Source organism: Mustela nivalis (assembly GCF_964662115.1).
Source record: "Mustela nivalis genome assembly, chromosome: 6".
NCBI lineage: Eukaryota > Metazoa > Chordata > Mammalia > Carnivora > Mustelidae > Mustela > Mustela nivalis.
This window is the reverse complement of record NC_139025.1, coordinates 92852628-92878461: the sequence shown is the minus strand read 5'-3', so window position 1 is coordinate 92878461 and position 25834 is coordinate 92852628. Positions and strand designations below refer to the sequence as shown.

General features: G+C 37.3%; 1 protein-coding gene and 1 long non-coding RNA gene across 6 annotated transcripts in view; both read left to right on the top strand.

Moving 5' to 3' along the window:
* The window catches only part of SLC12A6 (solute carrier family 12 member 6), a 93354-nt gene that overhangs the window by 38212 nt on the left and 29308 nt on the right, over window positions 1–25834 (top strand). For 4 of the 5 annotated variants that reach the window (XR_014313309.1, XM_082736739.1, XM_082736741.1 and 1 more), the window contains 2 exons: window positions 7932–7976; window positions 25430–25524. Coding sequence is in view for 3 of the 5 variants with exons in the window: in XM_082736739.1 (XP_082592865.1) it covers window positions 7932–7976; window positions 25430–25524 (140 nt within the window). In the remaining 2 variants the exon portion in view is untranslated. The remainder of the gene's footprint in view (window positions 1–7931; window positions 7977–25429; window positions 25525–25834) is intronic. The other variant, XM_082736740.1, reaches the window with a different exon arrangement.
* LOC309867821 lies at window positions 10853–19048 on the top strand. The gene is made up of 2 exons (XR_014313337.1): window positions 10853–17151; window positions 18433–19048. It is a non-coding gene; the product is annotated as an uncharacterized lncRNA (long non-coding RNA).

Here is a 25834-nt window from a genome sequence, read left to right as displayed (position 1 = left end):
CATTCATCATCACCATCATCACTCTTCTCCCAGCCTCTGACACTCAGGAAACAGCAACCCTGTGTGTCTAATTGCTCTTGGAAAGAACTTTAACTTGTTTCTCTGCACCCCACCCCTACTACTTCCAGTCAGTCAGTGTGCTAACTTTGTGAACCCAGCCTGTGAACTCTACTCACCAGCTCTGGTACTTCTGACCATATCCAGACTACCATTATCTTTCCTTGGGCCATTACAAAAGCCTTCTGTGTCCTACTTTCTCACTTGCCTCCTGCAGTCTATTCTCCAGACAACAGCTAGATTGAGCGTGTTAAAATTTAAATCAGAACCTTCCAGTGGCTTCTGAGCTCACAAAGTAAAACCCAAAGTCCTCACTATGTCCCACAAGACCCCACTGTGTCCTACAAGGACATGCACCTGCTTCAGGGTCATTGCACCAACCATTTCCTCTGCCTGGAATGTTCTTCCTACAGATATTTGTATGGCTAGCTACCTCACTTCGGGTTTCTGGTCAAGTACCACATCTGAGAGACATTTTTTAGACTCAGTATCTAAACTACCATGCAAACCATGCCCCCACTAATCCTTCCATTCTCTTATACTGCTTCTCGATATGTTTTAGAACTCATCACTCTTGACATATATGTTGAGTTTTGATCATGTGAGCTCTTTAGTGGCAGGGGTTTTGCTACTGCATTTCTGGTAATTAGAAAGGTACTTAAGCAATACTTTTGAGTATTGCTCAAAAAATTTTATTGAGTAAGTGAATGAAAAGAACTACACATTTAGAGTAACGTGGACATGGCCTCTGAAGACAAGCTCAACAATTCTCATTGTGGAAGATCTCATCACTTTCTCCACCATGGATTTCACCATCTTCATTACAGCCATTTCCATGTCTTCCTAAGACTTCTGCCGTAGACTCCTAATTGTTTCCCCTGTTTCTGCTCTTCTTCCTTCCACAGTGCATCCTTCAACCATCAACTGAAGAGTTAATCAGACCTGTCTTGGGGCTTTTAAAACCTTCCAGTTGTGTCACCTCACTTTCATAGTAAAATTTCCACTCTTCACCATGGTCTGCAATACTACAAGCAGGTATCTTCTACCTAGTTTGAGAACTTTTTTTAAAACTGCTTTCTTCCTCATTGTGCTTTAGCCACATTAATATTTCCTAAACATGCCAAGGTTATTCCCATCTTAAGGTCTTTGCGTGGCTACTTCTCTGCCCTGATCAGTCCTCTTCAAGATCCTCACATGTCTGCCTTCTTTACATGCAGGTCTCATCATAAAAGTTACCTTCTCAGAAAGGCCTTTACTGTCCACCCAATCCAAAATAGCTTCCCTAGTCACTCAATTTTGGTTTATGATAAATTTTATAAGGAAAATAATTTTGATTATTAATTTTCTTTCATTCTTTTAAGATTTTATCTATTTATTTGGCAGAGAGAGAGACAGTAAGAGAAGGAATACAAGCAGAGGGAGTGGGAGAGGGAGAAGCAGGCTTCCTGCAGAACAGGAAGCCTGATGTGTGACTCCATGTGGGGCTTGATCCCAGGACCCTGGAATCATGACCTGAGCCAAAGGCAGACACCCAGGTGCCCCATTTTTCTTTTATTATTTATCTCCCCATATCTGCATGAGAACAGGAAATTTGTCTTGTGTATTTGTTGCTCTATCCCTAGCACCTAGAGCAATGTCTGAGTCTTCTTAATCACTCATTTAGGTGAATCAGTGAATGAAGATTTAGAATAGTCATCTGGGCACTTTATAAACAGCAAAATCTCAGGCTTTTCCCATGAGATCAAGTCAATTAGGGCTAGTTATATGATCCAGGAATTTGTAGTTTAACAAATAACTCCAGATGATTCTTTTGACTGGGCAAATTTGGAGAATACTGGCTTAATAGTAGTATTGCTAAGTGAAAGGAATAAGTAAATGGCAGTGATGATTCAGAGAGTTATCATTTAACCCTGGTACACTGAAATGAATTTGTTGGACATTTCCCAGAGTGTATGCAGTGATGATTCAGAGAGTTATCATTTAACCCTGGTACACTGAAATGAATTTGTTGGACATTTCCCAGAGTGTATACAGTGGAACACTGATTACATAAGATGTGTGGTCATGAATGAGTTATGTCTTCTGATATATTTAAGAATGCCAAATCCTATATTCTTTAGGAGATTAGTTAGGCAGCCATTAGCATATTAAAGGGTCTGAGAAATTAAACATTATAGAAATTTACTTGAGTGTTAAATATATTTGCCAAGTTTGTTTACCAACCCTCCCCCAAATCATTTTCTCACCAAATATCTATTAACATACTGAAGGAAATGCGTGGTACAAGAAATACAGTACTTGGTTCACAACTGCAATAGCTTATTCTCTCCATGATTAGCTGTCTACACAAATCACTTGCATGACTGATGGTTTGGACTAGATAGAATCCTAACAGAAATTATGTTTTTTTTTGGCAGAAGTATATTCTATGTATCTTTTAAAAAATATGTTCTTACTATAATAAAAATTCAGATAAGTATCTTTTGATTCTCTTTTGTTGAGTGGGCTAGAAATATAAAAAACTAATGATTTATTAACTTCTGTATGCATCGCTTTACATTTCCATCTCACAGATAAATTATTTTGCCTACATTTGCCTTGTGTTTTTCACCCACTTCTTTATTTAAACCCAATTAATTACATGTAAATTTTTCTAGGTCTTTCTGGTCTCATTGCAGTAAGTTTGAAATGTATATAAAGAAGATAGGCTTTTTCAGATTTTACCTTCTTTCAGTTTGTTTTCCTTCTTGGGTTTCCCACTATAATAATTACCCATATAGAGAGGCAGAATCCAGTAAGTGTGAATGTTAGCATAATTATCTTTGATTCCATTTTTGATCCACTTTGCCTAATTCTGAGTCAGAAGGGTTTCTTATCATAATGTTACTTTGGTTTTTTAAAAATTGGAGACCAGAGAATTAGGAATGTGTTAAGACTAGTGATTTCACGTATTTTGTATACTTGTATTCAAGGTATGTCTAGATAAAATAGACTATAATGAGCCTCTTGTCCTCATGCATATGCACTTGATCATGCCTACTTTTTCTAGATAATTAGGCCTAACAGTTTCCACTATTGATTGTGTTACTTAATGAAATTACTGATACTATCTTTAATGAAGACTAAAACCTGCTTCGCTGAATTTCAGATGCAAGGTACAAGCTAGCCTTTATTTGCTTCAAATTTTCTACCAAGAATGGTAGATGAAGTAATTAGCAAAGGAAATTCAGAAAAAGGTTATTGCTATGGGCAAAACTAAGGGAGATAATAAGGCTCTTCAGAAAAACTATTTACAGAGGCAATTTTGCAAGCTGGTACCACCCACAATCATTTTTCTCTCTATTCTCCAAGGCACATGACAAGAAACTAAATAAAATCTCCATTCTTTACCATTTACCCAGGATAAATAAAATATACTGAGAAAGTGCCCATTTATAAAACTACTATATCATTTCTTTTTTTTTAAATTTTTTATTTTTTACAAACATATAATATATTTTTATCCCCCGGGGTACAAGTATGTGAATCACCAGGTTTACACACTTAACAGCACTCACCATAGCACATACCCTCCCTAGTGTCCATAACCCCACCCCCCTTCCCCCAACCCTCCTCCCCCAGCAACCCTCAGTTTGTTTTGTGAGATTAAGAGTCACTTATGGTTTGTCTCCCTCCCAATCCCATCTTGTTTCATTTATTCTTCTCCTACCCCCTTAACCCCCCATGTTGCATCTCCACTTCCTCATATCAGGGAGATCATGTGATAGTTGTCTTTCTCTGCTTGACTTATTTCGCTAAGCATGATATGCTCTAGTTCCATCCACGTTGTCGCAAGTGGCAAGATTTCATTTCTTTTGATGGCTGCATAGTATTCCATTGTGTATATACCACATATTTATCCATTCATCTGTTGATGGACATCTAGGTTCTTTCCATAGTTTGGCTGTTGTGGACATTGATGCTATAAACATTCGGGTGCAGGTACCCCTTCGGATCACTACCTTTGTATCTTTAGGGTAAATACCCAACTACTATATCATTTCTATAACAAGGAAATACTTTCAGGTCATTTTTCTGATTGTATTTACATGTGAAAAGGTACATGCTTTTATTACTGATAGAGTATCAAAGGCTTTTTTTTTTTAATTTTTTATTTTTTATAAACATATATTTTTATCCCCAGGGGTACAGGTCTGTGAATTGCCAGGTTTACACACTTCACAGCACTCACCAAAGCACATACCCTCCCCAATGTCCATAATCCCACCCCCTTCTCCCAAACCCCCTCCCCCCAGCAACCCTCAGTTTGTTTTGTGAGATTAAGAGTCACTTATGGTTTGTCTCCCTCCCAATTCCATCTTGTTTCATTGATTCTTCTTCTACCCACTTAAGCCCCCATGTTGCATCACCACTTCCTCATATCAGGGAGATCATATGATAGTTGTCTTTCTCTGCTTGACTTATTTTGCTAAGCATGATACGCTCTAGTTCCATCCATGTTGTCGCAAATGGCAAGATTTCATTTCTTTTGATGGCTGCATAGTATTCCATTGTGTATATATACCACATCTTCTTGATCCATTCATCTGTTGATGGACATCTAGGTTCTTTCCATAGTTTGGCTGTTGTGGACATTGCTGCTATAAACATTCGGGTGCACGTGCCCCTTTGGATCACTACGTTTGTATCTTTAGGGTAAATACCCAGTAGTGCAATTGCTGGGTCATAGGGCAGTTCTATTTTCAACATTTTGAGGAACCTCCATGCTGTTTTCCAGAGTGGTTGCACCAGCTTGCATTCCCACCAACAGTGTAGGAGGGGTCCCCTGAGTATCAAAGGCTTTTGAGTATAACCTGGTATAACCTTTTGAGTTGTAACCTGTGAGTAGCTTAGTTTATAAAGGCCATCAAAGGTAAGAATAGTCATCTTATTGGCAAGTTGTTTCTATTACAGGAAGTAATTTGGTTAAAATAAATGTCATTTTGAGTAATGTTTCGGACAACTCCCAGTCTTTGGCAAACTTGGGTGTGCCCTCACCAGTGACATAGCAGGAAAAATGTTAAATGGGAGAGTTCAGACATTAGACAAGAGACAGAGGACATAACAGACATATCTCAGAGCAGTATTATCATGTTGATTATACAGTTTGGACTGCATACCCAGAATCACCCCTCCTCTTAAACCCATTTACCAATTGTGATTTTTATAGGCATGGCTAATTTCATTCTCATGAATTCTGAATCTTTTTACTCCTAAATTTGCCCTTGTTTTGGGTTTTATGTGTATCAGTGAAGTACTGGTGAAGTACTTGAGATTAGTCTTCAAATTACCAAAGAAGTATTAGGTAAAGGTTGCCCTACGTTCCTTCAATTATAAAAAAATGAAAAACAGAAATCCAAGTTGAACTTGCAGGGAACTACACAAAGAGTAATTTCTACTCAGCTTAAACATGGAGGGTGTTCAAAGGAAGAGGCCTGGCCTGCGTAGAAAATGCATGTATGGCATGTGCACACAGCTTAGAAGGCAAGAGAGTGTATAGTATAGAAGGAGGTAATTTGTAAGAGAAAAATTGTATTTCCCCATCTAAAATCATATCTGTTCTGCCCAAGTTATCTGAGATGGTCTTCTATTTTTACTAATACATTCCCTGGCAATTCCAAATAACTTGTTTTAGGCTATTTTTCTTTTCTTTTCTTTTTTTTTTTTTTTAAAGATTTTATTTATTTGACAGAGATCACAAGTAGGCAGAGAGGCAGAGAGAGAGGAGAAGCAGGCTCCCCACTGAGCAGAGAGCCTGATGTCGGGCTTGATTCCAGGACACTGAGACCATGACCTGAGCAGAAGGCAGAGGCTTAACCCACTGAGCAACCCAGGCACCCCTAGGCTATTTTTCATTTCAGGGAAAAAAGTTAGAATTCAGAGTACCAAGAAACATGAAGATAGGTCCCCAAAGCCTAAGATTATCTCTCAGAGCTTTCTCTTTTGACAGTAGTGTGCCATGTCTTTGGCCACTTACTAACAGCATTCATCTTCTGAACTATAAATATTCTTTAAAGATTTTTTATTTCTTCATCTGAGAGAGAGACCAAGCAAAAGCACTAGCAAGGTGAGGAGCAGAGGGTGGGAAAGAAGCAAACTCCACACTGAGCAGGGAGCCTGACGTGGGGCTAGATCCCAGGACCACGGAATCATGACCTGAGCTGAAGGCAGATGCTTAACCAACCACCCCTCAACTGTAAATATTAAGAGATTCTAAGCTTTGCCCCATCCCATCATACATAAGAGGTGTTCCCATTAATGACAGTGTCTGAGAATCATAATCTTAAAAAGGATTGTTGATGATATTTTAGGGAAAAAAATAGATGGTGCTGGTAATTTCTCAAGCTTTTCCTGTAGAATCAGTAGAGTAGAGCTAGATGATGATCGTAGTTATTCTGGTTATGAAACTGTGATTTTTTTTTAAAGATTTATTTATTTGAGAGATCACAAGTAGGCAGAGAGGCAGGCAGAGAGAGAGGAAGAAGCAGGCTCCCTGCCGAGCAGAGATCCCGATGCGGGGCTCCATCCCAGGACCCTGAGATCATGACCTGAGCCGAAGGCAGATCATAACCCACTAAGCCACCCAGGCACCCCTGTAAGTGCTTTTTTTATCAGTACATTGAAGAAGACCTAGCAGCCTTTTAATTACTACCATAATTTCAAAGTAGTATTACACTTAAATGGGATTAAGAAATATATATATAACAATTAACAGTGTGATATGAAAAATTGTACTTATTGTTGACAAAGCACCGGTACTTTTATGTAGTTTGTTTCTGATGTCATACTTGGAGAAAATACTAAACTTCAGTTACAGGTTAGTGAAAATAAAGTTGCAACCTTCTCCCCATTGTTCACAGACCCCCTTGTCTAAAATTACTTTTGTGGCCCAGACACATTCAGGGAAACCAGATGTAATCCTCAGTATCTCAAGAGACTTAATCTTTGAGGAAATTGGAGTTCAAAGTCTTTTCCATATTTAGCCCTTAATGGTTTTCAAACCTTTAAAATAACCATGTGGTTAGTTGTTAAATGATGATTGTCAATATCTCTTGCATTAGGAACTTGGCTTATTGCCACTAATTTTATTATAGATTAGAAGAAGTAGATATTTATAAAAGCCAGGTTAGTAATTTTATCATGAAGTCCAATCAGAACATATCTGCTGGTAGTAATGAGTTCTTTACTTATGTCTTGACTTTGAGCTGCTATGGCCATATGTTTCTTTGGCATTAAAGAGAAAATGTAATCCATGTGGTAAGCCCCAAATCATTCTACTTTATTGAACTTGTTTTGCTTGATCAAATTTGTGTGATTATCTTTTTAATTAATTTTTTTCTCAAAATTTCATTTAATTATACAAAATTTGTCCTGCTTCTGGCTTATTTTCAGGGTTCATCCATATTGTAGTATTTTCTTTTTTATGACTGAATAATATCCCATTGTATGTTCATACCGCATTATTGTTTATCCATTTATCTGTTGAAGGACACTTGGTTGTTTCCACCTTTTGGCTGTTGTAAATAATGCTTGGATGTACATTGTCATACAAGTGTCTGTTCTGCATCCCTGTTTTCAGTTCTTTTGAGTATATGCCTACAAGTGGAATTGCTGGGTCACATGGTAATTCTGTTGCTTAGCTTTTCAAAAAAGCTGTGTGATTATTTTTTATAATAGTTTATTCTATTTATACTATCCTTTTATTGATGTTTTTTGAGCATTAAAAAACTTTTTTTTTTCTTATTTCCTTCATATACTTTTGTTGCTGATTTTTAAGAAATTATTTGTTTTGGTCATTCATTTTTTTCTTTTCTTTTCAATTGTTTGTTTTTCAGACCCGAGTCAGAACTCCATCACAGGGGAACACAGCCAGCTGTTAGGTATAGTATTACTGTGGGGATTGACTTTCACTAAAGTCACCCTTTTCCTGCCTATACTAACAGACATTACTCCCACTTCTATTTTCTATCCCCTCCTTTTCTGTTTTACACTCCTCAACATTTTTTCCTGCTGTTTGCATTCCCAACTTGGTAAGTTTTAGGAAACTACTTCTGCAATTTATTATTAAGACCCAATGTAGTACATTTAAAAGTAATTTATAGAATCTGTTTTTAAAAATAAAATCTGTAAGAATTAGAGCTTCTTTGTTCCAAGATAGTTTTGTCAAGAAGATACTATAATACTCTATCATATCTTGGGCCTTGTAGCTACTTTGTCCTTTTTATTATTTTTCTTGGTCTTTTAATCACCCTTATTTTTTAATTACTGAAAGTACTTCATGGATAGCAAGAGCTTAAGAAAGATGAAGAAGTAGATGTTCCAGTTCTTTATCTGTTAAATAAGTGATGGAAATAAATTTCTTTCTTCTAGGGATCACATATTTTAAATTTCAGTAATTTAACAGTAATTGCACATCTCAGAACTTAAAAATTTTAAATATAGAAATAAAACATGCTCTGGTGAGGATTTCAGACAATACAAAAAGTATATGTAAGGAAAGTAAAGTCCTTTAAAGTATCTCTTCTCCCTACCACTTCACCTCACTAACTGGAGAATTCTTTTAGAAATTTTTATTTATACATTTTCTTATTATATGTGACTATCTTCTTTCTTTTTTCTGTCCATGGGATTATACTTTGCAAACTCCAGCTTCTTTTCTTTCACTTAACATTTTATCTTAGACACATTGTTTCAATACATAAAGATTTGCCTATTCCTTTGTTTGTTGAAGAATAATAGTCCCTGTATTCCTGTGTTCTAACTTTACACAGCCAGTTTCCTATTCTTGACTACTTATTTCAAGGTGTTTTACTTTTAAAAATTATGTTACAGTGAACATCTTATACATATATTCTTGCATTCTCATTGCCAGTATATTTGAAGGAAGAATTCCTAAGAGAATTCCTTGGTCAGAGGGTATACATATCTTGAGAAAGATACATCCTTACCATAAAAAGCAGATGCCAATCTTCAATTTTTTCTTTCTCTAAGAGGTGAAGATAGCATCTCCATTAAGTACTTTTCAATATATTAACAGCCATTTTGTGTGTATGTCTTTTGATTTGAGTCTTATTTTTTTTGTTGTGTGTTTTTGTTTTTGTTTTTACTGGAGTATAATTAACATACAGTAGTGTTATATTAGTTTCAGTTGTAGACTATATTGATTGGACAGTACTCTCACCAAGATAAGTGTAGTCACCATCTATCACCACATAGCATTACTAAAGTATTATTGACTATATTCCCCATGCTGTACTTTTCATCTCCATGACTAACTTATTTTATAACTGGGAGTTTATATCTGTCTTTTTTTTCTATTAAAAATTAAGAAAATTTATTTATAGTTCATATTGCAATGTTACATTAGTTTCAAGTGTACAACATAGTGATTCAACTCCACAAATTTATAACCCCTTTTTTCTCACCCATCCCACCCACCCACCTTCTCTCTGCAACCCACCAGTTTGCTCTTTGTATTTAAGGGTTGTTTGTTTGTTTGTTTGTTTGTTTTTTCTTTTTTGATGGGAGGGGCAAAGGGAGGGAGAGAGAATCCTTTTTGTTTTTGTTTTTTGTTTTGTTTTGTTTCTGGTTTTTTTTTTTTAAGATTTTATTTATTTATTTGACATAGATTACAAGTAGGCAGAGAGACAGGCAGAGAAAGAGAGAGGGAAGCAGGCTCCCCACTGAGCAGAGAGCCCAATACAGGGCTCCATCCCAGGACCCTGGAATCATGACCTGAGCCTAAGGCAGAGGCTTTAACCCACTGAGCCACCCAGGTGCCCCTTGTTTCTGTTTTTTGAGAGAGAATCCTAAGCAGACCCCACACTGGGACATGGGCTCAGTCTCACAGCCCTAAGATCATGACCTGAGCCAAAATAAAGAGTTTGTTGCCTAACCAACTAAGTCATTCAGGTGCTCCTATTTTCTTTTTATATACAACTTGTAAGTGAAATCATGAGATATTTGTCTTTCTTTGCCTGACTTCACTTAGCCTAATGTCCTCTAGGTCCACCAATGTTGTTGGGTGGCAAGACCTCATTCTTTTTTATGGCTGAATATTCCATTGTGCATATAATACCACACTTAATTCATTTGTCGATGGACAATTGCATTGCTTCTGTAGTTTGGCTATTGAAAATAAATATTGTTGCAATAAACAGAGATACATATGTCTTTTCAAATTAATTTTCTTTGGGTAAATATTCAGTAGTAGAATCATTTGATCATATGGTAATTCTAGTTTTAATTTTTTGAGGAACCTCCATAGTGTTTTCCACAGTGGTTGGTCCAATTTACATTTTCACCAATGGTGCATGAGGGTTAATTTGACGCTTTTTTTTTAATTTGTACATTGCTGAACTTTTTGCTATTTGAGTATGTGCAAAGCAGTTGTGGAAAATATAAGCTATCAAAAAGTCCAAAGTAAGGAAATTACTTGACTTGTTTGCTTATTACAGGTTCAGAATATGAGTTGATACTCCTTTTCTGCTCTTTCTTTGTTAAGGACATAAGTTTCTGGGTTTTTTCTTAAGATTTTATTTATTTCAGGGGCATCTGGGTGGCCTCTGCCTTCAGCTCGGGTCATGATCTCAGGGTCCTGGGATCAAGCCCCGAGTCGGGCTCCCTGCTGGCAGGGAGCCTGCTTCCCCCACTCTCTGCCTGCCTCTCTGCCTATTTGTGATCTCTCTCAGTCTGTCAAAAGGTTTTATTTATTTCAGAGAGAGGGAGTGAGCAAGAGAGCATAAGCTGGGGGAGATGCAGAGTGAGAGGGAGAAGCAGACTCCCTGCTGAGCAGGGAGCCTGATGTGGGGCTTGATCCTAGGACCCTGAGATCCTAACTTGATGGAAAGGTGGATGCTTAACCATCTGAGTCACCCAGGTGCCCCATAAATTTCTGATCTTAGAAATTCTCATTTCTTTGACAGAGTTTATATGCTGGAACAGTAACTCACCTCCTAAGTACTCAATAAATATTTGTTAGGTAAATGTTTGACATAAACATTTGGCTAGAAATCTGATCACAAGGGTCCTAGACTTATGATATTGAGGCTGTCACTATTCTCTTTTTTTAGAGTTTTATATTTGATAGTTTATTTAGACTGTTCAATATTATTCTTGTCTATATAAAAATTTCATATTTGGACCAGGAATGACTGAGAGTTTATTGAAAGATTTAGGCAGACCATGAAAAGTACATTTCTCTCCTAAGCTATTAAATTGTTTCTGTCTCTGATACATGCTGACAAGTAGAGAAATTTGAGAGTGGTTTATCATCTGGCCAGGAACATGTGTGTAATGGAGGTAGGGAGGACTTAGCTAATGAATTGGACAGTCAGGGGAGCTGGTACCATTCCAGTGTAAGCTGGATTTTGTTTCCAGTGAAGCATTCGTAGTAAAAGATATTGAGTGTATTGTGGGCAAAAGAAATGGTATATGATTGTGAAGACTTCTCTTAGTATTAGCTAAAAACCCTAGTATTTGCAAAGAGATTACTCTAGACATTAATCTCATTTGGCAGCCTGTATTTGCATTCAATTTTAAACAATCCTGGGAATTTATCCAGAGTCATCTGGCTAGATTCTCAGGTAAGTTCATCTTGCTACCCTGAGTGCTCCCTCTTAGGTTCGTTAGATAAGGTCTTTTTTCTCGTGGTCTTAATAACTGCCATCTTCTGTGTCCTAGCCTGAATATCTTTCCCTCTTTCTTTCTTCCTTCCTCCCTCTCTCCCTCCCTCCCTCCCTTTCTTTCTTTCTTTCTTTTTTTAAAGTAAGCTCTACACCCAGCTTGGGGCTTGAATTCAGGACCTGAGAGTTGCATGCTGTACTTACTGAGCTGGCCAGGCACCCCTCTGAGTATCTTTGCCTAAGCTTCAGCCTCAAAGGCCTTAAAAGGCCAGGTTATTAAAAAAAAAAATCCTTAAAAGATAGAAGGGTGATTTTTAAAAATTATATTTTCTAGCCATCATGCAGAAGGGGCATTGGTAGCTTGAAGTAAAATCTTGCCAGCTCTTGGGGCACCTGGATGGCTCAGTCGGTAAAGTGTCTGCCTTCGGCTCAGGTCATAATCCTGGGTCAGAGTCCTGGGTCAGGGTCCTGGGATAGAGCCCCAAGTTGGTCTCCATGCTCGTTGGGGAGCCTGTTTCACCCTCTCACTCTGCCTCTCTCCTCCCACCCCCAGCTTGTGCTCTCTCTCACTCACTTCCTCCCTCCCAAATAAATAAAATTAAAAAAAAAAAAAAGAAAGAAAGAAAAGGATCTTGCCGGTTCTCTATAAAAATCTTGCTTAGGGGCACCTGGCTGGCTCAGTCAGTGGAGCATGTGAGTCTTGATCTAGGAGTTCGAGTTTGAGCCCCACCTTAGATGTACAGATTATTTAAAAACAAAATCTTGGGAAAAAAAAATCTTATTTAGCATAATTTGGCCTGGTAGGTTAGAAAGTGCTTCAGTTGCCTTGCCTGCTGAATGGAATTTATAATATTTCTCAGACCTTCTAAATGTTCTTCCTGTCAATAGGGCACAGTCATTTTAATGTATCTGTTCCCACTGACTCATCAGATCTCTCATAAAACTCAGGGTCAGGCTGAGCCACTATATGGAAGAGTGAAACTGCTATTGTGGTAAAAAATTAAGTTGTATACTTAAAATTTATGAACTTTTCTGTGTGTGTATTTCTATAATTTTTAATTTAAAACATTTTAGTAAGCAAGTAAGCAAATGAGCAGTGGGCCCTAACAGTTTTAAAACAATTTTTACCAAACATTCAAGGAAAAATAATTCCTCTTACACAGTTTCTCTCAGAGAACAGGAAAACAAACAGACCCTACCTCACTTTGAGGATTGTGTAACTTTGATACCAAAACTTAGCAATGACAATATGAGACAAGTATAAGCCAGTTTCAGTTATGAATACAGATACAGATATCCTAAATGAAATATATGCAATCTAAATCAAGCAATACATATATTTTAAATTACCCCTGTGACCAGTTTGGGTTTCTGCTAGAAATACATGGTTGGGGCACGTGGGTGGCTCAGTTGCTTAAGCGACTGCTTTCAGCTCAGGTCATGATCCCAGACTCCTGGGATCAAGTCCCACATTGGGCTTCCAGCTTCATGGGGAGTCTCCTCTCTCTGACCTTCTCCCTTGTCATGCGCGCGCTCTCACTCTCTCTCTCTCTGTCAAATAAATAAAAATAAAATCTTTTTTAAAAAGTTAAAGAAAAAAAGGAATACATGTTTGGTTTTACCATTAAAAATCAATGTATAGGGAGCACCTGGGTGGCTCAGTGGGTTAAAGCCTCTGCTTTCAGCTTTCAGCTCAGGGTCCTGGGATCGAGCCCCACATCCCCACATCAGACTCTCTGCTCAGCAGGGAGCCTGTCTCCTCTTCTCTCACTGCCTGTCTTTCAGCCTGATTATGATCTCTGTCAAATAAATAAATGAAATCTTAAAAAAAAAAAGTGTATTTAATTCAGTATGGTAACCAAAGGAGATTAGGGGCACCTGGGTGCCTCAGTCAGTCAGTTAAGCTTCCAGCTCTTGATTTTGGCTCCAGTTGTGATCTCAGTGTTATGAGATAGAGTCCTGTATGGGGCTTGCACTGGACATAGAGTCTGCTGAAGATTCTCTCTCTCCCTCTGCCAAACTCTCCCCACCCCTTAAAAAAAGGGAGATTAAAGAATGAATCACCTTAACTAACACAGGAAAAGAATTTCATTTGAAATCTATCCAATATTTAAATCCATGAGTTTGTATTGATACTTTAAAAAACTAATTGATCACAGTTGGACTATTCTAGTGAATTAATTCCTTATTCTGAGAATTGGTTAATAAAAGGAAAGAATGAAGTATATATCTTACTTTACAATACCAACGGATAACCAAATTGTATATTAGAGAAAGTATCTCTTTATAAAATTATTTCAGGTAATAAATTAAGGAAGAATAATAAAAAAGAGTATCACCACTTTGTAAACCTTATAAATTGATGGGTTTAGTCATTAATCACCAACAATTGTTAGTATCTCAAAAATAAAGAAAATTAGATGACATGTATCTCTCTCTCTCTTTCTTTCTTTCTTTCTTTATTTATTTGACAGAGAGAGAGACACAGTGGGAGAGGAAACACAAGCAGAGGGAGTGGGAGGAGGTGAAGCAGGCCTCCTGCTAAGCAGGGACCCCAATGTGGGGCTCAATCCTAGGACCCTGGAATTGTGACCTGAGCCAAAGGCGCCTAAAGACTGAGCCACTCAGGCACCCACAAATGACGTGTGTCTCGTAGCAGATCAAAATTCCACTGTGAAGGAGTTTTCCTACCTCTCCCCTAAAAACACTGAATGTTGATAAGCCTCTAGATCTAAGTAGCAATAGATAGGAAATACAAAAAACAGTAAAACAATAAACAGTATTATGTGTATGTCATCATCAAAATCAGAAACTCTAGGGGCACAAGGGTGGCTCAAGTCAGTTAAGCATCTGCCTTTGGCTCAGGTCTTAATCTCAGGGTCTTGAGATCAAGCCCGGTGTTGGGCACCCTGCTTCTCCCTCCCTCTACCTCCTTTGCCCTGCTCATGTTCTCTCTCTCTCTCTCTCTCTGCAGTAAATAAAATATTTAAAAAAAATTAGAAACTCTGATGAACATATGACCTGTTTTCTTCAAATAAATTGTAGAGAAAAAGAGAATAAGCTATTGACTTAAGAGATATAGCAATCAGTTATAATGTATGACTCTTGACTACTATAAAATCAAAAACATAATTTATAACATTTGAGACAACCTTTCATGTTCACACAGTCACATAGTTCAGACCCAGACCTGTGCCAAGGGAAATTAAGTACATTTACTGCTCTTGTTCTGCCTAGCTCAGACCAGCAAAGACCATTTGACAAGATCAGAAGACTAAGGGAAGAATCTGAGATTGATTTATCTTAGCCCTAAATTGTATAAGTGGCAAATTACAAAAAGCACAATGTGGAGATAATATCATAAACTTTTTTTTTGACAGAGAAAACATAAAGTTTTCCTCAAAAACTTTATAAAAGTTTTTATAAAGAACAAGACATCTGATACACCATTTTTCCTCTACAAAAAAAATTGTGTGCCATAAAGGATGGAAATTTGAAATCTGTAATAGAATCAATGGCGCTTGTATCAGTTTTTGTTTGAATTGTGCAGTGAAACACTGGTAAATTCCCAGTGGTGTTAGCATTATCTAGATAGTAAAATGAGGGTGAAAAACCAACATGATGATCTGATGGACTGTTTAATTCATAGCATTATTGAGAGCAGTCTCAGAAGGTGCCTTTCAATGGAATTCTCTCAGGATTCTGGATAATCCTAAAACAGCCCTAGGACATGGATTTGGTTCTTAGTTCCTGCACAGTAAAACTTACTTACTATTCAGAAACTCTAGAACTTCCATTCCATTTGAGATTTCCTGAGGCCACAGTAGTGACCCAGACTTCTGAAAGGCTCTACTATATATCTATCTGTCTATTTATCTATTTTAATTTTTTTAGAGAGAAAGAGCATGTGGGGGGGGGGGTGTAGAGGGAGAGGGAGAATCTTAAGCAGGCTCCATGCTCAGCACAGAACCCAACCAAGGGCTTGATCTCACAACCCTGAGATCATGATCTGAGCCAAAATCAAGAGTCAAACACTTAACCAACTAAGCTACCCAGGTAGGTTATCCCTCCCCCCCACTTTTATTGAGGCTGTACTTTTGAAGCAGTGTGATTTCCCACCAAGAAACTGAGATTGACAATGGATCCATGCCTTTCAGTTAACCACTCCTGATGAGAACTTTGTCTCTTGCCTGGAAAGCCTTGCTCTTTCATGATTGACCAGGAGCTCTGCGGGACCCTCACATTCCCAACACCACCACATGTAGACCCTGATAAGACCATCTTAGAGACATCATTGGTCTCATAAATGTAGGCAAAGTCTCCAGGAATATTCTTCTACCCCCCCCCCCCCCATTTAAGCAAGCAAGCAGAGTTGGGCCAGAAACATCTAGGATTAAAGTGTCAGGAAGTTACAGTGGTTGCATTTGAAACTTGAGACTCCAGAGGCTGCAAATATAGAGGTGGCAGGGCTGCAGTGGGGTGGGGTTGTGGGGGTAGCTGTTAGGACAAGGCTTGGACCAGCAGGCAGCAGAATGGGGCAGGATAGTTCTAAAGCCAGATCTTTTTTTTTTTAAACCAACAATATTGTAAGGCTATTGAACCAGCAAGGAGTAGTATGTTGGGTCTGGGACTTCTCATATAACCCTCAAGAGGGGTGAAGTGGTCCAGAGTCTGTGATACAAAACTATTAAAAGTTCAAATCAATAATGGGTGCAGTTAGGAAGATGAGCATACTACTCAGGAATGAAAGACTGTTTAGAGAGAACAAATGGAACTTGTAGAAAAGAAAAGCTAGTTATTGATATAAAATGTCAAGTTAACAGATTAGAAACAGGTAAAAGGGGTTTGTGAACCAAACAAAAGGAAAAACTACACCTAGACATATGTTAATGAAGCTGCAGAACACCAAAAAAGGATCTTGAAATCAGCCAGAGAGGAAGTGCACGTCATCAAAGAAACAGTAGAATGACAGAATTCTCGATGACAAAACAGATAATGTCTTAAAGTGTTTGCACAGCTGTTATTATCCTAGAATTTGTGCTTATTAGCAAGACACTCAGTAATAAGACGAAATTCAAACAGCTGTTGCTAAATAAAAGCCAAGAACATTTTACACCATGAAACTTGCTCTAAGCTAGTGGTTTACAACTGAGGACAGTTTTGTCCCCCAGGGGATATTTAGAAATGTTTGAAGACTTTTTTTGATTGTCACTACTGGAGATGCTACTGGCAGCTAGTTACTCGCAGCTAGGGATGCTCTTAAACAGCCTACAGTGCACTAGATATCCTCCACAACAAATAATTATGTGCTGAGTTTGAGAAACTCCTCTAATGGAATTCTCAAGAAGATACCTCAAGTAAAGGCAAAATGATCCCAGAAGACTAGTGCTCTGAAATGCAACAAAAATATTGAACAAATAGAACTGTAAACGTGGACCTTCACCCAAGTCAGTGTTGTCTCTATGAAATATTTTTAGTATCTTACTTGTGTGTTAAAATAAGCTGCTAGATTAAAAATCTCCAAACAAACAAAAGCCCAGGGCCAGACGGCTTCCCGGGGGAATTCTACCAAACATTTAAAGAAGAACTAATTCCTATTCTCCTGAAACTGTTCCAAAAAATAGAAATGGAAGGAAAACTTCCAAACTCATTTTATGAGGCCAGCATTACCTTGATCCGAAAACCAGACAAGGATCCCATCAAAAAAGAGAGCTATAGACCAATATCCTTGATGAACACAGATGCGAAAATACTCAACAAAATACTAGCCAATAGGATTCAACAGTACATTAAAAGGATTATTCACCACGACCAAGTGGGATTTATTCCAGGGCTGCAAGGTTGGTTCAACATCTGCAAATCAGTCAATGTGATACAACACATCAATAAAAGAAAGAACAAGAACCACATGATACTCTCAATAGATGCTGAAAAAGCATTTGACAAAGTACAGCATCCCTTCCTGATCAAAACTCTTCAAAGTGTAGGGATAGAGGGCACATACCTCAATATCATCAAAGCCATTTATGAAAAACCCACCGCAAATATCATTCTCAATGGAGAAAAACTGAAAGCTTTTCCGCTAAGGTGAGGAACACGGCAGGGATGTCCATTATCACCACTGCTATTCAACATAGTACTAGAAGTCCTAGCCTCAGCAATCAGACAACAAAAGGAAATTAAAGGCATCCAAATCGGCAAAGAAGAAGTCAAATTATCACTCTTCACAGATGATATGATACTATATGTGGAAAACCCAAAAGACTCCACTCCAAAACTGCTAGAACTTGTATAGGAATTCAGTAAAGTGTCAGGATATAAAATCAATGCACAGAAATCAGTTGCATTTCTCTACACCAACAAGACAGAAGAAAGAGAAATTAAGGAGTCAATCCCATTTACAATTGCACCCCAAACCATAAGATACCTAGGAATAAACCTAACCAAAGAGGCACAGAATCTATACTCAGAAAACTATAAAGTACTCATGAAAGAAATTGAGGAAGACACAAAGAAATGGAAAAATGTTCCATGCTCTTGGATTGGAAGAATAAATATTGTGAAAATGTCTATGCTACCTAAAGCAATCTACACATTTAATGTAATTCCTATCAAAGTATCATCCATCTTTTTCAAAGAAATGGAACAAATAATTTTAAAATTTATATGGAACCAGAAAAGACCTCGAATAGCCAAAGGGATATTGAAAAAGAAAGCCAAAGTTGGTGGCATCACAATTCCAGATTTCAAGCTCTATTACAAAGCTGTCATCATCAAGACAGCATGGTACTGGCACAAAAACAGACACATAGATCAATGGAACAGAACAGAGAGCCCAGAAATAGACTCTCAACTCTATGGTCAACTAATCTTCGACAAAGCAGGAAAGAATGTCCAGTGGAAAAAAGACAGCCTCTTCAATAAATGGTGTTGGGAAAATTGGACAGCCACATGCAGAAAAATGAAATTGGACCATTTTCTTACACCACACACGAAAATAGACTTAAAATGGATGAAGGACCTCAATGTGCGAAAGGAATCCTTCAAAATCCTTGAGGAGAGCACAGGCAGCAACCTCTTCAACCTCAGCCGCAGCAACATCTTCCTAGGAACATCACCAAAGGCAAGGGAAGCAACGGAAAAAATGAACTATTGGGATTTCATCAAGATCAAAAGCTTTTGCACAGCAAAGGAAACAGTTAACAAAATCAAAAGACAGCTGACAGAATGGGAGAAGATATTTGCAAATGACATATCAGATAAAGGACTAGTGTCCAAAATCTATAAAGAATTTAGCAAACTCAACACCCAAAGAACAAATAATCCAATCAAGAAATGGGCAGAGGACATGAACAGACATTTCTGCAAAGAAGACATCCAGATGGCCAACAGACACATGAAAAAGTGCTCCATATCACTCGGCATTGGGAAATACAAATCAAAACCACAATGAGATATCACCTCACACCAGTCAGAATGTCTAAAATCAACAAGTCAGGAAATGACAGATGCTGGCGAGGATGCGGAGAAAGGGGAACCCTCCTACACTGTTGGTGGGAATGCAAGCTGGTGCAGCCACTCTGGAAAACAGCATGGAGGTTCCTCAAAATGTTGAAAATAGAACTGCCCTATGACCCAGCAATTGCACTACTGGGTATTTACCCTAAAGATACAAACGTAGTGATCCAAAGGGGCACGTGCACCCGAATGTTTATAGCAGCAATGTCCACAATAGCCAAACTATGGAAAGAACGTAGATGTCTATCAACAGATGAATGGATCAAGAAGATGTGGTACATATACACAATGGAATACTATGCAGCCATCAAAAGAAATGAAATCTTGCCATTTGCGACAACATGGATGGAACTAGAGAATATCATGCTTAGTGAAATAAGTCAAGCAGAGAAAGACAACTATCATATGATCTCCCTGATATGAGGAAGTGGTGATGCAACATGGGGGCTTAAGTGGGTAGGAGAAGAATCAATGAAACAAGATGGAATTGGGAGGGAGACAAACCATAAGTGACTCTCATCTCACAAAACAAACTGAAGGTTGCTGGGGGGAGGGGTTTGGGAGAAGGGGGTGGGGTTATGGACATTGGGGAGGGTATATGCTTTGGTGAGTGCTGTGAAGTGTGTAAACCTGGCAATTCACAGACCTGTACCCCTGGGGATAAAAATATATGTTTATAAAAAATTAAAAAAAAAAAAAAAGAAAGAAAGAAGATCCTAAAAGGTCTCATCACCGGAAAAAATAATTAAATAAATAAAAATTAAATAAAATAAAACAAGCTGCTAGAAATATTGGACAAAACAGTAATATGTAAATCAGAGGAGAGAACAAAGTGTTTGAAAGTCTTTGTTATTGTTTGGGAGGATGACTTTTTTAAACTCACTTAACAGTTTGGGATTTTTTGGTTTTTAAGATTTTATTTGAGAGAGGGGGAGAGAGAGAAAGATCATGGGAGGGGGTGGGATGGAGGAGGAAGCAGCCTATCCCCGCTGAGCAGGAAGCTGCATGTGGGACTCAACCCCAAGACCCTGGAATCATGACCTGGGCTGAAGGCAGACTCTTAACCAACTGAGCCACCCAGGTGCCCCTTTATAGTTAAAATAAAATACGTGGAAAATTTCAAAGGTAGTTACTGAAAGAATAGATAGAATGTGGAATCTCCAAAAGAGGAAAGAGAACAAATGGAATAAGGGAAAAACAAACCAAAAATCCAGAGAGAAGAAATGAGAATGAATCCTAAAGAAAAAAGACCGAATAGAAATTTTTAAATGGTAGAATCCAGTCTAAACTTATAAATTGCTGTGTTTGATGGACGGAACTTGACAATTAAAAAGATCATCAGATTTTTGAAAATACAACTATCTGCTATTTACAAGAGATGTACCCAAAACATAAGGACCCAGAAAAGACGGACAGTTGAAAGACAGAGAAGGACATTGAACCAAAGGACAGCTGTATAGATATTGTCATACTTTCTATTGTCTTAGAGTTTATTCTGCTCTCTAGCTTGTTAAAATAGGCACTTATCTCAAATAATTTTTATTTTTACTTTGCTGAAGTAAAACTAGGACAATAGCTTCTCATTGAAGTGCTACTTTTGGTGGATCCTACAAGTTTCAATAGCTGTCTTTGTCTCATTTTATTTTTTTAAGTATTTTAATCTTGGATCCTTGTGTTGTTCTACAATGTATTTTCTCTAATTTCCAAATTTGGAAGGATTTAAAAATTTATCTTTTCACAATTTTAACAAGTTTTGTTAAAGATCAAAATTGTAGTCCCTGCCCTTTGAGTGAGGGCTGGACTTCATGATGCTTTCTAATTAATAGAAAATGGCAAAAGCAAAGTCATTTTCAAAATGAGATTACAAAAAGACTGTGACATCTGTCTTGTACTCTCTTTCTGGCTTTCTTTGATGACTTGCTTTGAGGGAGTCCAGCTGCCATGCTGTAAACTATCCTGTGGATAGGCCCATGTGGCAGGGAACCAAGAGAAGCCCTTGGTCAACAACCTGAAAGAGAGTGAGTCCTGCCAACAACTGTCTCAGTGAGCTTGGAGGTGGGTCTTCCCCAGGCCTTCAGATGAGACCACATTCCTGGCTGAGCTTTGACTGGAGCTTCATAGGAAACTGAAGCAGAGGGCTCACCTGAGCCATGCCTATATTGCTAGCCCACATAAACTGGGTGATAAAAAGTGTGCATTTAAGCCACTAAATTTGGGAGTAATTTATTATACAGAAGGATAACTATAAACTATGGATGTATTTTTAAAATACTTTCTTAGGGGACCTGGGTGGCTCAGTAGGTTAAGCATTTGACTCTTCATTTTTGCTCGGGTCGTGATCTCAGGGATGTTAGATGGAGCCCTACTTTGGATTCTCCCTCTTCCTCTCCCTGTCTCACATGCTTGCTTGGTCTTTTCTCTCTCAAAAAAAAAAAAAAAAAAAAATTATAAACTGCTTTATTGGTGAATTCAACCTTTTGTTACGTGGCTACCTTTTCATTCAGAATAAAGTTCTCCCCTTAAAGAAAAATTTATCTGGTGCTAATAAAACCATATCAGCTTTTTTTTTTTTTTTTTGGTTAGTATGTACCTGATCTCTTTACTTTCAGCCTTTGTGTGTCATTATATGTCACTTGTAAACTGTCTATGCCTGGATTTTGTTGTTAGTAGTTTAAAATTGGCATGTGTGAACATTTACAGTGTGTAAATTGGTTTTGTATGTGTGGTGTGTGTTTTAACTGTCTTTTGTGACTTCACTATACACACAGTGAAAGCGACGTCTTTAAATGCATTGTCTACTGCTATATCCCCAGGACCTAAAGTGCGCAGCACATCATAAGAACATAATAAATGTTGGTGAATTAATTGAATAAATGAGTTACTCTGAAGTGGTGATAATTTTAAGCTGTGCCATTCTTTCTGGAATACTCTGAAACAATTAGAGGAAAATAATTACGTTTTCCTTTTTTTTTTTTTTAGATAACTTTTTATTGTGGAAATTTCCAAAGGTATAGAAAAGCAGATAGAATAGCATAATGAATCTCCATGAAGCCATCACTCAGTTTTAACAGTGTTGAGAATCTGTTTTCAAGCCCTATGTAATTTTTTCTGGGACGTCTTTAAGAAAATTCCATCACATGATTTTATTTACTTTTTTTTTAAGTTTATATTTAAATTTCTCTCTTCAGAATTGTCTTTCTACATTTGATTTGAGTCAGAATTCTAACAGGTTTCACACCTTGCACTTGGTTGATGCATCATTACCTTTTTTTAGTTTGTGCCATTTATTTGTTGAATGAGTCAGATTATTTTTTGTCATATAGAATTTCTCACATTGTGAATTTGATGATTGCACCATCTTTATGGTAATGCTTAACATGTTTCTCCTCTGTTTTTTGTGAACTGGTAGTTAGATTTAGAGGCTTGGTTAGATTCAACTTCTATTCTTTTGGTAGGAATACATCACAGGTTGTGCATTGTACTTTTCATTGTACTACATTGTTATCCACTTTTAGCGATGTTGAGATCTTTGAGTTCCTGATCACCCTGATCCATCCATTATAAAATTATGTCTCAGCTTTTCATCTAATGGTTTTAGCAACTATTAGTGATGATTACCTAGATCCATTTTTTTCATTAGGGGTTAAAAATTGTTGATTTTTTTCCTAGATACATTATTCCATGTGCATTAAAATTTTTTGTGTTTAAATTCCAGTTAACATACAGTATTATATTAGTTTCAAGTATAGAATATAGTGATTCAGCAATTCTTTACATTACTTAGTGCTCATCATGATAGTGTGCTCTAATCCCCATCACCATTTACACCCATCCCCCTAAACCCCTTCCCCTGACACTGTCAGTTTGTTCTCTATAGTTAAGAGACATACACATGGCTAACAGACACGTGAAAAGATCATCATCACTCATCTTCAGGGAAATACAAACCAAAACTATAATGAGTCAGCAAAGTTAAGCTTAGAAGATAAAGCATAGCTCTTTGGGGTGCATCTCTGTTCTAAAAGTTGTAGTTAATGAGTGTTGAAGAAACTGAGGAATTTATTTAGGGATAGCAAGTGTTAAGACTGATATGAGTTCCAGTAAAAGTTAGGATGAAGAACACATTGGGATGCTTAAAACACATAGAAGCATTGTGTCCAGTGGTAGAACTAAGAAGAATAAGACTTTTCCATCAGTTTAAAAGAAATATTTTTAAAATCAGTTTATGTAGGGTTATGGGGATGTCCTGATGGCTCAATTGGTTGAGATTCCAATTCTCTGTCTTAGCTCAGCTCTTGATCTCATAGTTGTGAGTTCATGGTCCAAGTTGGTCTCTATGCTGGGTGTGAAGCCTACTTTAAAAAAAAAAAAATCGGTTTCTAGTGGTGATGGTTACACAACATTGTGACTGTAATGCCTCTGATTTGCACATTTAAAAATGGTTAAAATTGCAAGTTTTGTTTTAAAATTTTACCAGAATTTTAAAAATTAATGATGTAATATACCCAAAATTCTAATATTGTATACTTTAAATCAATGAATTATATGATGTCTAAATTATATTTTAATAAAGCTGTTTAAAAAAACAATCTATGTATATAGTTAAGCCAGAAATTTCTGTAGAAGTGAAGTTAAAGGGACTGGTCTGGTCCTTGAAAACCGGCTTAAGCATCCTGTTTGACTGCTCTGTCTCTGGTACTCAGTAAATATTTTTTAAGTGAATCAATAAACAAATGAAAAATTAAAAAACTACAATGAGATATTATGCCTGTCAGAATGGCTAAATTTAACAACATAGGAAACAACAGGTGTTAGGTTGTAGAGAAAGGGGAACCTCCTTACACAGTTAGTGGGAATCCAGACTGGTGCAGCCACTCGGGAAAACAGTATGGAGGTTCCTCAAAAGTTAAAAATAGAGCTACCCTACGACCCAGCAGTTGCACTACTAGGTATATACCCAAAGGATGCAAAAATACTGAACTGAAAGGGCACATGCACCCCAATGTTGATAGCAGCAGTTGTCCACAATGGTCGAATCATGGAAAGAGCCCAGATGTCTACCCACTGATGATACAAAATGGAATATTACTCAACCATAAAAAAAAGAAACTTTGCCATTTGCTCTGATATGGCTAGAGCTAGATTGCATTGTACTAAATGAAATAAGTCCAAGAAAGACAAGTACCATATGACTTCACTCATGTGTGGAACTTAAGAAACAAAACAGATGACATGATCCAGTTATTTTGATAGCTTGTTGGCTATTTCCCAAACTTGTATTTAAGGTTATAAGACTTTAATTTCTTTAACTTTTATATTTGGGTTTATTTCCTGAATATTTAAAATGTTAGTTCTTAATGACATTTACATAATTTTTTATTTTCTCTTTCCCTCTATAAGGCAATTATAATTATATATAACTCTTACACAACAAAAACCCAGTCTCTCTTTTTTCTTTGTAGCTTGTACAAGATTCTTCTGGGGTACCTCTCCCCGCCCCCAGAGATTTTATTTATTTATTTATTTGACAGAGAGACAGACAGGAAACCAAGCAGGGGGAGCAGGAGAGGGAGAAGCAGGCTTCCTGCTGAGCAGGGAGCCTGATGTGGGGCTAGATCCCAGGAATCTGAAGGCAGATGCTTAACAACTGAGCCACCCCAGGCGTCTTTTAACATAAAACAACAACAACAACAAAACGTGTACTAAGAGTTTGTACAAAAACAATGCTTGGTTATGTGACCTAATGTCTTTTTTTTTTTAACCTAATGTCAGCTTATAAAACGCTGGACAGCCCGGGACGTAGAGGGGCTTTTCTATCATTATCAATAGCAGCAGTGTATAAAGTGTATAGTAATACACTGAGTAAGTACTCAAGAAGCAACTTTTTAAAAAAATTTATTCTAGATTTGAGTGGCTTTGGGAGTAGGGCCCTATATAGACTAGAATCCTGAAAGAATAGTGTTTCCAGAGGTCTTCATGCTGTTAAGCCTTCCTATTGTTTGCCTCTTAGAGATTTAATTTTGCTCCTGTTTTAGAGGGGGCCTCATTCTCTAAGCCTGGCTAATTGAGTTCTCCCTAAAATTTGAACATGAAAATGGATTCTTTCATTACAGAGGCAATATGAGGTTATTTGGTGCTGATACTTCTTTAATACCAATGCAAAACTAACTTAATTTCTTTTTTTTTTCCAGATGATGGCCATAAGAAAGCTCGAAATGCTTATCTCAATAATTCCAACTATGAAGAAGGAGATGAATATTTTGATAAAAATTTGGCCCTCTTTGAGGTAATATTTGAGAGAAAACTACGGCAGAAATTTCAGGAACAGAGATTTCAAGATAACAGTTTTCTGTCCCATTTAGTTTTAAAACAATACAGGCTGGATAATTTTAAGAACTAATTGTTAAAATATAATACTTACTATAACTTGTCATTATAGTTGACTTACTCTGTATAATCTAATTATCACTAACTAATAAGTAACCATTAAATCAGATTTCTGTGAGTTGAGGTAGGATTTTGACATCACAGGCATATGGAGAACCTTGTGTCTAATTCAGCTAGGATTTAAATACTTGCATTGGAATTATTTATGA